This window comes from Metopolophium dirhodum, chromosome 1, assembly GCF_019925205.1.
Source record: "Metopolophium dirhodum isolate CAU chromosome 1, ASM1992520v1, whole genome shotgun sequence".
NCBI lineage: Eukaryota > Metazoa > Arthropoda > Insecta > Hemiptera > Aphididae > Metopolophium > Metopolophium dirhodum.
In genome coordinates, this window is record NC_083560.1 from 78140462 (window position 1) to 78155244 (window position 14783).

General features: G+C 29.5%; 1 protein-coding gene across 1 annotated transcript; it reads left to right on the forward strand.

The window, feature by feature from the left end:
- The first annotated feature begins 318 nt into the window (after positions 1–318).
- Positions 319–12146, forward strand: LOC132936548 (uncharacterized). The gene is made up of 4 exons (XM_061003289.1): positions 319–566; positions 8927–9139; positions 10350–10491; positions 11339–12146. Exons 1-4 carry the CDS (start codon positions 405–407, stop codon positions 11605–11607), a joined length of 786 nt encoding a protein of 261 aa, XP_060859272.1. The 5' UTR covers positions 319–404; the 3' UTR covers positions 11608–12146.
- Positions 12147–14783: the final 2637 nt, after the last annotated feature.

Sequence of the window (14783 nt, forward strand, 5' to 3'; positions counted from 1 at the left end):
GGCGTGCATGTTTGATCGGTAAATATTTATTATTGGATATTGTTTTGTGAGCACGCCGACATCGTCAAAAACAAAGCAAAACACTAGAAACACAATAATGTTTATTTATGGGTACCTATGTAAGTTTTTATACGATAATAATAATACCTAGTAGGTATGTTCATAATAATATTTTAATATCATAGTTTGAATTATTGATAATTTTGCTAATCATTGTAACCTTGGTAACCATTATATTAACGATCGATAGAGTTAAACTACTGTGGTTAGGTATATCGTCTCTAAATAGGTGGTAGGTGAGGTATCACACTACACTAGTAGTACAGTACCTACGATTTACGAAAGGAAATTAATTTTTACTGTTCGGTTAACGAATTCGGTACTAACGATACGCGTACTTAACGATGTCGTCCAAGCCGACACAAGATTTACCGGCAGAAGAAGAAACAGACGAAGACTTCATGACGAGAATAACTCAACCTAGAATATGGACAGTCTTCAAATCAGAATTCATTTTTCAAGTATTTGTTGACGAGCGTTTCGACGAAGTCTTAGATATGTTTAAAGTAATTTATCATAATAGCAATATCGTCATAATATTATATTAGGTAACCTATATAATATAAGGTGTTCAAAATATTCAGAAATACTTTATAATTACTGTTTAATCATCGTAATACCTATAATAGATAGTTATTTATCTTTGTATTTTTAAATTAAAAATCTATTTATAATTATAAATATTATTATTTATAATTGACAGAGTTGGGCAGTATTTTTGATACAAGTATCTTATACCTTGTGTGTCGATACAATTATATGAAGTATCGAGTATCTTGTATAACTATAAATAATTTTATCGAAAAATACTCGATACACTAATGCGATACTTCGAAAAATACATTTTTTACGATTATTTTCACACGCCTACCTACCATTCGCGACTATTTGACTATGTTTTAGTATAATATGTGTAAAAGACGAGGCGAAATTAAATTTATGAATACCATAATTTAATTGCAGTATTAATTAATTTTAAATTATCAACAATTCTGATTTTCACTATCATAATTAATATTTATTTTGGGAATACAAATATAATTAAGTAGTTATAGGTGATTTCCTGTAAGCTGTAGGCGCCTGTAGGCCACAACTGGTAGGAATAAATTATGAGATGTCACTTTTGAAAAATTACTATTTTGAAAAGGAAACAAGACGTTATACTATAGTATTATACTAAATAAATAAAGAAATTATTCGTTTTCCAGGCGTTATTTACAATATAAATTAAATTCAACCCTGAATAGTGACTATTATTAATAATTTATTATACAACAAGTACACATTGTACATATAATTAAATACCAAGTAATTAGTAATATTATTGACTATAGTATTATAATAATCATTATCTCTTTCCTGTTTTTATCAATATAATATACTATATAATACTAGTTTAATAATTAAGTTATTACTTATTACCTATATACTTTATGACTATCTAAATAGTTATGTACGTGAATAATAATTAACTGTCTCTAAATTGTTATTAAGTTATTTTGTAGTCTATACTAACTAATATAATTAATATACCTACCTAATTGTGTATAAATAAAAATTAAAAAAAAACCTATGCCTAATTTTATTCAAATTACGACAAATCCAAGTATCTATGGTATCTAGTATCGTGATACTGATTTTTTAGTATCTTGCCCATCTCTGATAATTGATAATATTTTATAAAAAAATGTTTTATTTTCAAACCGTTTGAACATAAAGGTCAGATAATATTTACATACCTAATGCAGTTAGTATCAGCAAGGGCATACGCAGGGGACAAGTATGAGCAGTTTCCCTTCTTGGATTTTTGTCCGGGTCATATATCATCATAATCATTATGCGTAATATAAAATATCACAAAATAAAGGTTTTTTTAAATTTAAAAAAAAACATTTTTTTCCGAGTGACATTTATTAAACTCGATTATAAACGTCAGAACTATAAGAACGTTGATTTTTTTTATAAATTTATGGCATGTGATGGTGGGGCCAAGTGCAGTGTCAATCAAGCTTTTACTTGTTTGATAAAAAAAAAATGTAATGTTTATAGAATAGTTGGTGGTATCAGTGGCTTAGTCTGATTTATAATTAATACAGTTAGGTATGTTTATAAATAAGTTATTTAAAAAAAATAATAATAATTTTAATTTCTAAATTATTTGGTTGATATTTATTTATTTTATAAATAATCTAAAACTATAAAATAAGTGGTAAGTAACATTTTATGTCGGTATTTAAAAAAACCGCATTTTTTAATTAAAGTTTACGTATCGTTTTAATCAAACAGGTACATATTATTTAAAAATAATTCCGCCTTCTGTAAAATTAAGTTATAACTAACTACCTACATCATTTATAAATACATTTTACATTCTTCACCCGTATGAATGAAAATATGTCACAAACCATAGGTACTTTTTCACTAATCATAATGGAAAAATGAAAATATTTCGCTCCCTTTGATAAATTCCTGCAGATCACCCTTAATTAGTATAAGTATTCAGTAGATATATTATTATATTGGCTGGTACATCCTTACGTATCAGATATTGTATATGTGTACATGTACTTTCTTAAAAAAAATTCATACGAAATTATGTTTTAAAAATTATTGTGACATTACTAGATAACAAAACATATTATAGCATGATAATTCAAATTCTGAGGTTTAGCAATAAAAAAATAATCTCAATGCACTCATAATAATATTTTTACTCAGTGAACCAAATTTTGGGGTGCGTTTGTCTGGATTTAATCGTTTTCTTAAATGATAAGTCTATGACTCGGAAGTTATTGCAGGATTTACATATTTGTCTATAATACTATTTTCTTGATTTATGGCAGATAAAGCTAGAAATTCGTTCATTACAGTGACAAGTAAAGAAAATGAAATACTAAGAGGACACCATATTACCCGTATATTATTGTTGTCTTCGTCTAAAAAATGCGCATACAGCAACATTGAATGTATGCTGTGTTCACCAGATTCGGTATTATGCAATAAACTATAATAATTGAGTGATTTGGCCTAGTATAGTTTTATAATTTTATGATTTTTTAAAAAAAATTAAATTTTATAACCACCTAAATATTGGTAGTTATATATTTATAGTAGGTAAGATAATATTTTTAAAAGTTGGTTTATAGTATCATTATAATTCCAACACTTTCCCTTAAACAATATACCCTTAAACATCAATATTTATAACTCCTAACATCTCCCTTAGCTCATTGTACCGCGTTCGTGGAGTTGGATTTGTCACAATGTCCGCAATCTGCTCCTTGATGGATATGTACTCCAATGAAAACAACTCATTGCACTTTTCTCTTATATAGTGGTAGCGAACATCTATGTGCTTTGTTCCTCTATGAAACTCTGGATTTTTTGCGAGTTATCGTACTTTGATTGTCTCCATACATCGTTGGCACCATTTTTGGCTGGTCCAGCAATTCACCAAAAAACAATTTTAACCAAGTTAATTCTTGTACTGTTTGACTTAAAGCTATGTACTCTGATTCAGTTGTGCTAAGGCTAACACACTGTTGACGACGTGAACTCCATGCTATACTTCCAGATCCTAATGTAAATACTGACCCTGATGTTGACCTTCTTGTATTCAAGTCACCTGCATAGTCAGTATCCCTTTAACATGAGTTTTTGTCTAGAACTAAATATCAATCCAAAATTAATTGTTCCCTTTTTTTTGGGAAGCACCCAAAAATTGATTCAATTCTCCTTCGGTAATATTGAAATGTTGTCTCAAATATTCAATTAATGCATTTACATCCTGACTCGATGTAGCTGCAACTAAACCATCATCAACAAATATAGCGACAATTAATACTTTGTTATTTTCTCTATTAACAAAAACACAGGGATCTGCTTTTGTTTCTAATAGATTAAAGTTAAGAAGAAATGTTTTTAACTTTATGTTCCAACATCGTGGTGACTGTTTTAGACCATATAAACTGCGTTGAAGTCTGCACACCATTTCAGTACCATCGTTGAACTCTTCTGGTTGTCTCATGTAAATTTCTTCGTCCAAATCTCCATATAAAAAGGCTGTTTGAACGTCAAATTGTCGAAGTTGTAATTGTTCTGCTGCTGATATAGCTAATATAGACTGAATTGAATCGATCTTTACTACAGGACTAAAAGTTTCATTAACATCAATACCGAATATTTGACTATACCCTTTTGCTACTAGCCTAGCCTTGTATCGATCAACATGTCCATAAACATTGTATTTTGTTTTATACACCCAACCACAATTTACAATACTTCTGTCCTTAGGTAACTTTACGATAGACCATGTTCTGTTTTGTTCAAGAGATTCCATTTCATTGTTCATGGCTCCTATTCATTTTTCTGAATTTTGTGACTCCACAGCTTTCTTGAAATTCACTGGATCGGATTCGACTACGAAAAAGGCTGAATTATCATAATGTAATGGTTTCTTAATATTACTTCTGTCTCGCAAGTTGTACACGTTGACATTTGACCCATTTCCTTGTTCATGTCTTTGTTTTTCATTGTCAGCTATACTTATTGATCCAAATTAATTTTCCATGACTTCATCTCCTTCTGATTTATTGCTGTGTTCTAATGAGCCGTTCTTGTGTAGGCTAAGAACATCAATGTTATTACTATCATTTAAATTATTAGAACATTCTACAAGTTGGTCGTTTATAACACTTTCATCCTCAAAAATGACGTCTCTACTAAGTGACATCTCGTTATTTTCTTTATCCAAATACGATACCCTTTTGAAGTTTCTGAATATCCAACAAAGTATCCTTTTCGGCTTTTTGCATCCCACTTCTTTCGTCGTTGTTTTGGAACTAAACATATGCATTTATTCCAAATTCAACGAACTAAGTTTATCAAACCATAACTCGTATGGAGTTTTACATACTTTCCCTGAATTACCAGCATAATTTAATGAGTAGACTACTGTATTGACTGCTTCTGCCCACAGTGATTTTGGAAAATTCTTGGCATATATCATTGTTCTGGCTGCCTCACAAATAGTCCTCATTGAACGTTCAGCTCTTCCATTTTGTTCAGGAGTATAAGGTATACTTGTTTCATGCTTTATACAAAGATGATTTAGAATTGATTGAACTTCGGAATTCTTATACTCTAATCCACAGTTACTTCTAATAGTTTTAATAACGTTTTTTGTTTGAGTTTTAACCATACTCAGAAAACAATTAAGTTTTTCTTTAACCTCAGATTTATGTTTAATAAAATAGACATAAGGATATTTAGAATAATTATCTTTAAAGATAATGAAATATCTTTTACCTCCTAATGAATTCTCTTCCATGGGTCCACATACGTAGCTGTGTATTATTTTCCCTGGTTCAGTAGTCATTGTTTTGCTCTGAGTGAACGTCTCCTTATGCTGTTTGCAATAGATGCATGGTTCACAGAATAACTGTCCTTGTATATCTGTAAATTGTATTTCATTGTGTTTTAAATACTCACGAACATGTTTGACATTCTGATGACATAGTATTTTGTGCCAGTGTTCTAACGTTAATTTCTTAACTGCAACGTTAGCACAGTGTCCAATTTCCTCTGAAATATCTGTTTTGATTAGCATTGTAGACAATTTATTCTCACGAACACCGACTGCAATTACACGATTATTAATTTTAAATGTACAACCTTTACTGTCTATTACCATTATAATACCTTTATCAAGGCATGCCCCACAAGAAAATAAATTTACCTTTAGATCAGGTACATATAAAACATTTTATGAGTAGCCTTTTATCCACCTATTGTCAACATAAGTATGAATATTCATGTTACCTTTCCCGACTGCCATAATGTGCTTACCATCTCCAATATGTACAGGCGAATGCACATCAAAATGTTTATAATCGACCAACCACTCTTCTCGATTAGTCATGTGGTCGCTCGCACCTGAGTCCACATATCATTTGTCTGAGTTGTCGATTTCTTCAATTTTTCTTTGTACACCAATAAGCGCCAAACCAGAAGTTGATTTCTTTTCTTCTTGTTCCTTTTTGAATATCCTGCTGTCCCTGTTCAAGTGTCCTGGTTTTTTACAGTGATTGCATTTTCCTGGTTTTGAATTACTATTTTTGCTCACGTATTTTTAACTTTTATTATACTTGACTTTGTTTACAGTCAACGCACTACTTTCAGCACCATCGCCACGGACCTCCTGTCCTTGCACTTGTCGTGTTTCTTCCACCATCAATCGAGTAGTTAATTGTTCTGGCGTTCTATTTGCACTATTCATTGAGTCCCATGCACTGTAGAAGTGCCTATAGCTATCAGGTAATGTCATCAAAATGTTTGTAACTAACATTGATTCTGAGATAGGTTCTCCTAATTGTTTTAGTTGTCTACTTCGATTTTCTAATTTTGAAATATGACCTGCTATATTTTCTTTTGGATCCATTGTATAACGAAAGAACTTTTGTTGTACTATAGTTATGCTTGTGTCCGACGTCTGTTCGTATACACTAAGTAGTTTATTCCACATACCATTTGCTGTTTCACAGTTCATAATGTATTGTAGAGGTTGTTCATCTAACGATGTGACGATACATTTTTGAGCCTTTTTATCTGCCTTTTCCGTATTGGAAAATTAACGCTATGTCTTTTTCTCACTTCATCTTCTGTTTTATTACCGATTTTTGCTAAAATTGGTTTCTTTGATTTTCCTGTTACTACATCAAATATTTCAGCTGCATTCATGATTACCTTAATTTGAAATTTCCACATGTTCCAATTTGATGCATCTTTGAGTTTGTTGAATTTATATTGTTCGTTTTCCATATTTAAAAAAAACGTAAACGTACACTATCTGCACACTAAGAAAACGCACGCACATTACACTGCACTTACTTCACGAATTATTATTGTTGTACAATATCTGTACACAATACACGCAATTCGTTAATCAATTATTATTTTACTAACTGTTCACGACTTTATTATAAAGACCTTTCTACTGGGCCCATAACCTGTTGAAGTTTACAGATATACAGAAGTTAAAGGTAAATAATAATAAGATCAGATATATATAATAATAAGCATAATGATACGATGTACAATAGTGTTACGAGGCGTTATATAAATCAACGACTAACTATGTATACACGGCTACACTACACAAGACATATATGCTGTAGTATTATAAAAATATATAGTCAGCGTCTGCTGAACTACAGTGTGCATATATTACTTATACACTACATTATATAGGGGGTTTTGTTTATAATTCCAACAAATACATTTAACTAAATTGATAAGGGGTAAATTAACCGATACTATAATACATACCATTTATACCTAATTTATAGCCATCAACATATAGTTATTTGTAAACATTGATTAATAAATCATTCATTATAGATATTTTCTGTGTGTGATAAATATTATAGTAAAGGTATCTTTATGTACACTTTGTATATAATGTGGGTCGATTTCAATGCAAATTGCCTACAATAGCCAAATGCCAAAAATATGAATCACAGTGGGCATCGAAATTCGAATCGATTATTCATTCAATAATACGTACACATTTCAAAAGTAGAGCATATTATAAGATATTGAGTTATGAGAATATAATAAATAGAATATTCCATAAAAGTTTCTAAGCGGTAATTTCACAAACTTATATTATATTCACACCGTTCTGAGCTAGGTAGGTAGGTAGTACGTCAGTACTCAGTATTGACTTTAAGACTACTTAGGTACTTAATGACAATAATAATAATAATAGTACCTATATTATTATGAAAAACATATTATATAATATTGAAATAATAGATGCATTATTTTTTTATCAAAAATGAATAAATGTATTACCTATAGGTACTGTGTGATAACGCGATTACGACGGAGGAGACGTCAAACTGTGTAATGATTACCATAAAACGCAGCGGATAGTTATTTATAAAATAATTATTATTCATTATTGTCATTCGAGTCCGTCGAGTCTCCGACAAAATGATCAAATATTTGATTATCGACTAAATATATCTTACGTATTTCGGTGCTCTAGTGTGGTAATTACAACACTATTTTTGGATACCTGCGATGGTGTGAATTACAAAATTCCCTTTACACGTACTCGTATACCACACGACTTTTCGATAATAAGTACCATGGTAACAACCAACATGCATATAAGTAGGTAGGTAATCAATTAATAACCAATAACGCATTTTTATAACTGTCCAACCAGTTTTCCATCAGATGTATGTAATATATAAATATGAAATTGAGTTTAAATTGAAAAATATAATAATATGTAACAATAGATAAATAGATAAATAGGTACCTATACAATAGCACCTCGCTAATCCAGACATGGTAGGACTCTTTTCGGTTCACCGAAAGTCTAGATTAAACATAATGATTTGAGATACAATACATATGTAGGTACACCAAGTTTTAGATGAATAAATAAAAACTTATTTTATTCATAATAATTATAATGACATTTTTAGTCTTACCATTATACGTGGTCGCATAGTTTTAAACCTATATGAATTAATTTAGGATAAAAATAAATATATTGATCCATCCGGGTTAACTAGATATTCGGTCTAGCGAGTTCCGGATTGCTGACGTAAGTCTATTCTTATTTTTTAAATATTGGAAATTTGAAACAGTATTATAGATATTATATAGGTAAATATATTATTATTATTTATTATTCTAAGTAAAATGTAATCGATATTGTTAAAATAAGAGTGAAAAATATTTTCAAAATTTTAAGTAGGTAAAGTTTAACTATTTCTTGTGCCTAAATTGTAATATAATTAATATAATCAATTATTTAAAAAAAAATAAGCTAATAACGTTTTATTTTCAGAATAATTATATTTACGAAGAATCACTATGCAATAATAACACATTGTCATCAGATCAAGATTCAGTTGATCAATTTTTATATTTGATCAAACATTGGATTTCGGATACTCTATCGTCCATCGTAATTGAAAAAAGCTCCGGGAAATGTATTGGAATAATTGTCTGCAGATTTTGTTCGATTGAAGATAACTCATTAGAGTTTAGCAGATTGAGAGTAATTGGACAAATTTAATTTACAAAATGATGGTACATTCGCCCTACATATACAATAATTTGAAACCGGACAGTTAAATAATTAAATTCTGTTAAAAGATAAACACTCGTTTTCGTGGAAAGTTTCAGAAAGTTCAGAATTTCATAGTTCATTAGTTACTTGTAAAGACGTGGATAAATATTTTGTTCAAATTAAAATTTTAAACTAAAACTAACAGTTTTAGTTATTATGTTGCGTTATTTGAAAAATATCAACCGTAGGGACTTGAAATTTTTCACCATCACATAATATATTGTTGTTGTTTTCAATAAATTATATTATTATAATAACATTTTAAACATATTATAATATAAACTAATTTTAATCTATTAAAACCATGAATATCATTGATCATTCTACGTTACGCAGTATGTCTGTAATATCGACTTAAATATGTTAATGACAAACAGGCGTGGATCTATATATCTGAAATTTGGGTTGGGGGTGGGGTGACGTTAATTTTTCTTCTATGCAGAATTGAGAATTGAAAATAGCTTATACAGTTGATAACATAAACAAAACGTAATTTTGAAAACAATACTTATTGATACGATATTTTGAATTTCCTAAATTACACAAAAATCTCGTTAAATGTATTAATATATAAAAGTAAAAATTAATAAAATAACATGAAAATTTAAAAAAAAATTGAATAGGGGATCAAAATAAAAGTTCCACTTTTGATGTATCTTTTATAGACGAAATTAATTATGCATTCGAAATGCATTGTCCTATACAGCATCGGTAAAATATAATGTACATGCTTCGAAATCTGAGAACTAAGTATAATATGATATGCTGTGTTTCTAGCTAAAATAATTTCAACCTATATACCGTTGTAAATAGAAAAATAATAATTATGTCTGTATGCTTAGTCAATTTATGTGTCACACAAGACATGTGTCTCTTTTTTTATTCATTAATAAAATGAATTATAAAATATTTTCAGAAACAGAGACTGACACGCCGTCTCCGCTCAGAATGATTGTTTTTCTTTTATACGATGATTTATAATTGAATTTATAATTAACTCATCCATTACGCAGTGACCTATACTTTGCAGTGACGATAGGTTAGGTACCCTCGACCCCGAACCAACAACTATACGACAGAGCGATTTTCCAAGTTTTTATTTATCTTTGTTTTAATGCACGAAAAAAAAATGTTTTAGTTGTACGAAGGAGAAAAGTGGAATATAATACAGAATTTCAAAAACTACTTAAGCCAAAAAGTTGACATTTACAAATATTACAAAACCGTAGCATTCTTCAGAGTTTACGCTTGGTTTATTCTTCCTCCGTATAGAGGTCAAGGTAAGTGTGTTTTAGTATTGCCTACATAAAACGTAGACCGCACGTTTATTGGTAATTTGTAAATAGCATAATAATATTTTTTTTAAGGGATCGGTAGCGGACAGTTATATTTTAGCCAAGATATACCAATTTTTATTCCATCATGCTGATCGATCTAGTAATGCGATAATAATTTTTAAAACTGATTTAAATTCATTATTATGTCTACTTGAGATCGGTCGATCAACTTTTCAAAATTTCAACCTCCCGCCCCTCCACCAACAACTATACATTTAGTTTAAATATTTTTAAATTTCCAAATTTTCGAACGTTGATTATTTGTAATTTAAATCAGAAATATTAAAATGTGGACTAACCGATCTCAAGAAGACATTATAACAAACTCATATCAGTTTTCTGAAAATTGATCGCATTATTAGGTCGATGGATAGGATGGAACAAAATACAATAATGCATAAATTGTTTATCGTTCACGCGCGCAACGTCGGAACGGTGACTTGCTTGCACTTGCGCGTACAGGAATGATCCACTATTTATTTTACACACACTAATGATCACTTACTTCGCACAAATTTACAAGACCCGCATGCATGCAATTCGAAAATTGCCTAACTCGAACTACTTAAAAACTATATTCCACCCATCCCCTTCAGTATAATATATTAGTCAAACACTCTAACGCAATACGAAAATTCGCATACACTCGATGAAATGCTTCGGCAAAAATAATTTAATACTATGGCGTTTCATTTATATTTATTAATATATAAAGTACACATAAGTATTATATATCATACCTATACCTAGTTTAAATCGACTGAATTAATATTTGTTTTATTACACACAGGACTGGGTAAAAAACTGTTGGAGTGCGTAATCAATCAGCAGTTACCCGAGATGGTGCATCTGGGGTGTAACGTAATATCAGGAATATTCACAAACAAAAAGAGTCAAGGAATAGCGAATTCTTTGGGTCTGAAAACTTTGTACGAGGCTAATTACCCCGAGTGGGCTAATCAAAACAACGTCATGTTGAATAAAAACGTGAAAGCCGAAAATACAACAGCCAGTGTGATGGCTTGTCAAATAAATCAGAAGCAAACTCTGCAGTCATAATGTTATATTATCATATTATTTTGACATAGTGTTATAATGTTATATATTACCGTCATTATCTGGATATAATAGTAGTCTTTGATTTTAATCAGTTCATTTAATTGATTTTCGATTTTGTTTGATTTAATTTATTTTATCACGCCTAGAGATGAATAAATGTTTAAAATAGATTTGAATTATTATTATTTTTAATGTACACATCCAACAAAAAATTCTGATGCAAATATACACGGGCAAATAGTGATTATTTGTTTAATTTAATTAGAATATGACATGCAATTATATTATACTATTATAGCTGATATTTGTATTATTACGTTCGAGTGACCACAAAAAATAGGTATAGGTCATAGGTATTAACCAATTGAAAAAAATTCCGTTTTATGTTATTTACAATTAAAACGTTACACAAATTTTGCGTTTATCGTTATTTAAAATAGTGTTAATACCTATTAAATTTAAAAATAATAACTAATGCGGGTAGGTAATGGCCCGGATACGGAATATAATATAACCAATTCTTAGATTGTTTGCATGAAATAAATGTTTTTACGAAACCAATAGACCTTTAAAATAAATAGATTTTAAAATATTTCGTTTTGCGTTATTTTTCGATCAATGGTATTCTATAAATTACGTTTTGCGTTATGTTTTGTTTAATGATATAACCTATATATTATATTTTGTTAATCGTTATGTTTTGTTTTGTGGTATTTAATTATTTTGATTATCGCTTTCCGTTAGAATTACGTTTACAAACTTCAATCGTTTCTTGTCAATTAATATAGCGCTATAATCATACGTTATTATAACGTTTGGAAGCCCTGGTATCAACCAACATTTGAAAACAAAAAGATATGTTTCTAAATAAAAAATACTTACATTTAATCTCAAGCGTATAGATTCCCAAACGTTTGATCGTGACTCGTGATCCAAAACCTGGTCGCAATTATATTTTTGATGATTCATCAAACACGCTCACCCCTGTTTTTAATTTAATAATGACTTCATTCAAATTCTAATTTTTGGAATTTTCAAATATTATATTTAATGACCATATTTACAATTACTTGAGATATTTTTTACTGTTTAAGGGTCCGGGTAACCTGTGGCGTTACTGACTTCTGTTTTTCAAACACGAACCCCGTATTTTACTGTAAATTATTGAGTGAATAATGTTTACAAACATTTGTATGTACCTAATTCAAAATTTAAACGTATAGTTTTTAGTTATTACTTATTAGTACATTTATATAAAAGACAATACTACAATATTCTTTAAAAATGGTTGTTTGAAACTAAAAAATAAGTGCAATATCGGATCTAGTATTTATACCTTGAATACTTGGTCCACTTTTATAAATTATAAATCTTGTTAGACATATAACTAAAAAATTCATTTCACCATAGCTTTCATCCCTTAAAACTATTATTGGCGTAGCATCCTTAGTACACAAAGTTAAACAACTCAAAAACTACTCAAACTATTAGATTCTGAGCGAAGGGATGAATATATTGATTTTACAATGATGTGTGTTTTTTTTTTATTTTTGTGTCTCTCATCACCTTTTAGGACTGTAAAAGTGCTTTGATTTTCTTCAACAGTAACTTTTCTGATAGGAAAGTGAATCTAGTTGGTACTTTGGGGGGTCAAAAGTAAAAATTCGATCGAGGGTTGTAACTAATCCGACTGCGACAGGTGGATTGAACATCTCAGGTGGATTCGTCGGTTTTCCGCAAAGCGATAGGTATACAACCGTCACACACTTTCCCGTGCACGTATGCAGTCAAAGAAGATTTTTTTTATTTTTTATTTTTTCCCGGACAAGGTCGGGTGATAACAGCTATGGTCGAATTTTTGGGAAAATTTTTAAAATGTTGAACGAATTTCTCACACACAAAGCCACTCGCAGCGATCGCAAACCACAAATATGAGGTAACAATTTCGTTGGACATAATATATATTTTGAATTGTAAACATATTGATATTATATCTATTTTAATAGTCTTCACTAAATAATGTATAGCATGTTTGCGTAAATGTATACAATATATAAAATAATTTTATTACAAACTTACTATTTACTATGTAGTGATATATACCCAAAATTATACATATAATGCCAATACAAAAAATATGGAAACATTTTTTAATGAAACTATTTTGTAATTAAATCAAATTATTAAATTATTTTTACGTATTTCAGTCAAAATTCTTAAAAATAAAACGTAATCCTTTCGCTGATTCGTGGTCCATGGGGCAACCAACAGTTAGGGTCAAAGGCGGGGAAGTTAATGAAAGTGATGACAAGTAAACCCAATATTGTAAAGTAAACTTAACTCAAATTGAATTAGTTATCACGTTTGTCACATAAAGAATATTTTTTACTTACCCATAATAATATATTATATTATTTTTGTATCAAGAAACAAAGGAAATTAATGAAATAATACTATTATTGTAGCATTAGATCAATACTATTTAAAATCGTATGTACAGTAAAAAATTAGTGTGTGAAACCATTAAAACCAACAATTTAAAAAATTTTTTAACTTGATATATTATTTTTAATTTTAGTGAAAAAAGTTAAGAGGACATCACACCCGCATGATTTGTCCCCGCCTTACAAACGTTCAGCATGACAAAACAGTTTTGCGCGGGACAATTTTACACCCACAGCAGTATTTATAGTAGTATTGCCAAAATTTCACAACGCATAGGCAAGAACTTTGTCTGTGTCATTGTGTTTTTATTACTCAGATAACATAAATAGATTTTTAAGTTATCAGTTTGAGAACATTAGGTTTTTTTGTTTAATTATTTAAAATTATTGGTTAGTGCTATTAAAAATTTTTAAAAAAACTACGACACAGATAAAGTTCTATCATATGCGTTGTGGAATTTTGGTAATTCTATTCCATAAAATCTATTCCTTATTATTTTATAATAATATTATAAGTAAGGTAGTATAGAGGGAATACAATTGTTCCACGCATAACAGATTTTTCTATGTTTTACATATTTTGTAAGACAAAGACATATTTTCAAAATGGTTGACTCTTTTTCACTTTGTAAAAAAAGCTTGACAATTTAATGCAAGGGTAGTCCTTAGTTGTTTTAATTGCAGTTCAAAAATATTAAAGATACATAGGTATGATTATTTGTTACATGCATT

Excerpts from the sequence above, each read along its gene's own strand:
- LOC132936548 (XM_061003289.1), top strand. The coding sequence starts at position 405 with ATGTCGTCCAAGCCGACACAAGATTTACCGGCAGAAGAAGAAACAGAC. Across the intron at positions 567-8,926 it reads AAGTCTTAGATATGTTTAAA|AATAATTATATTTACGAAGA; the intron begins GTAATTTATCAT and ends TTTTATTTTCAG. Across the intron at positions 10,492-11,338 it reads TCCTCCGTATAGAGGTCAAG|GACTGGGTAAAAAACTGTTG; the intron begins GTAAGTGTGTTT and ends TATTACACACAG.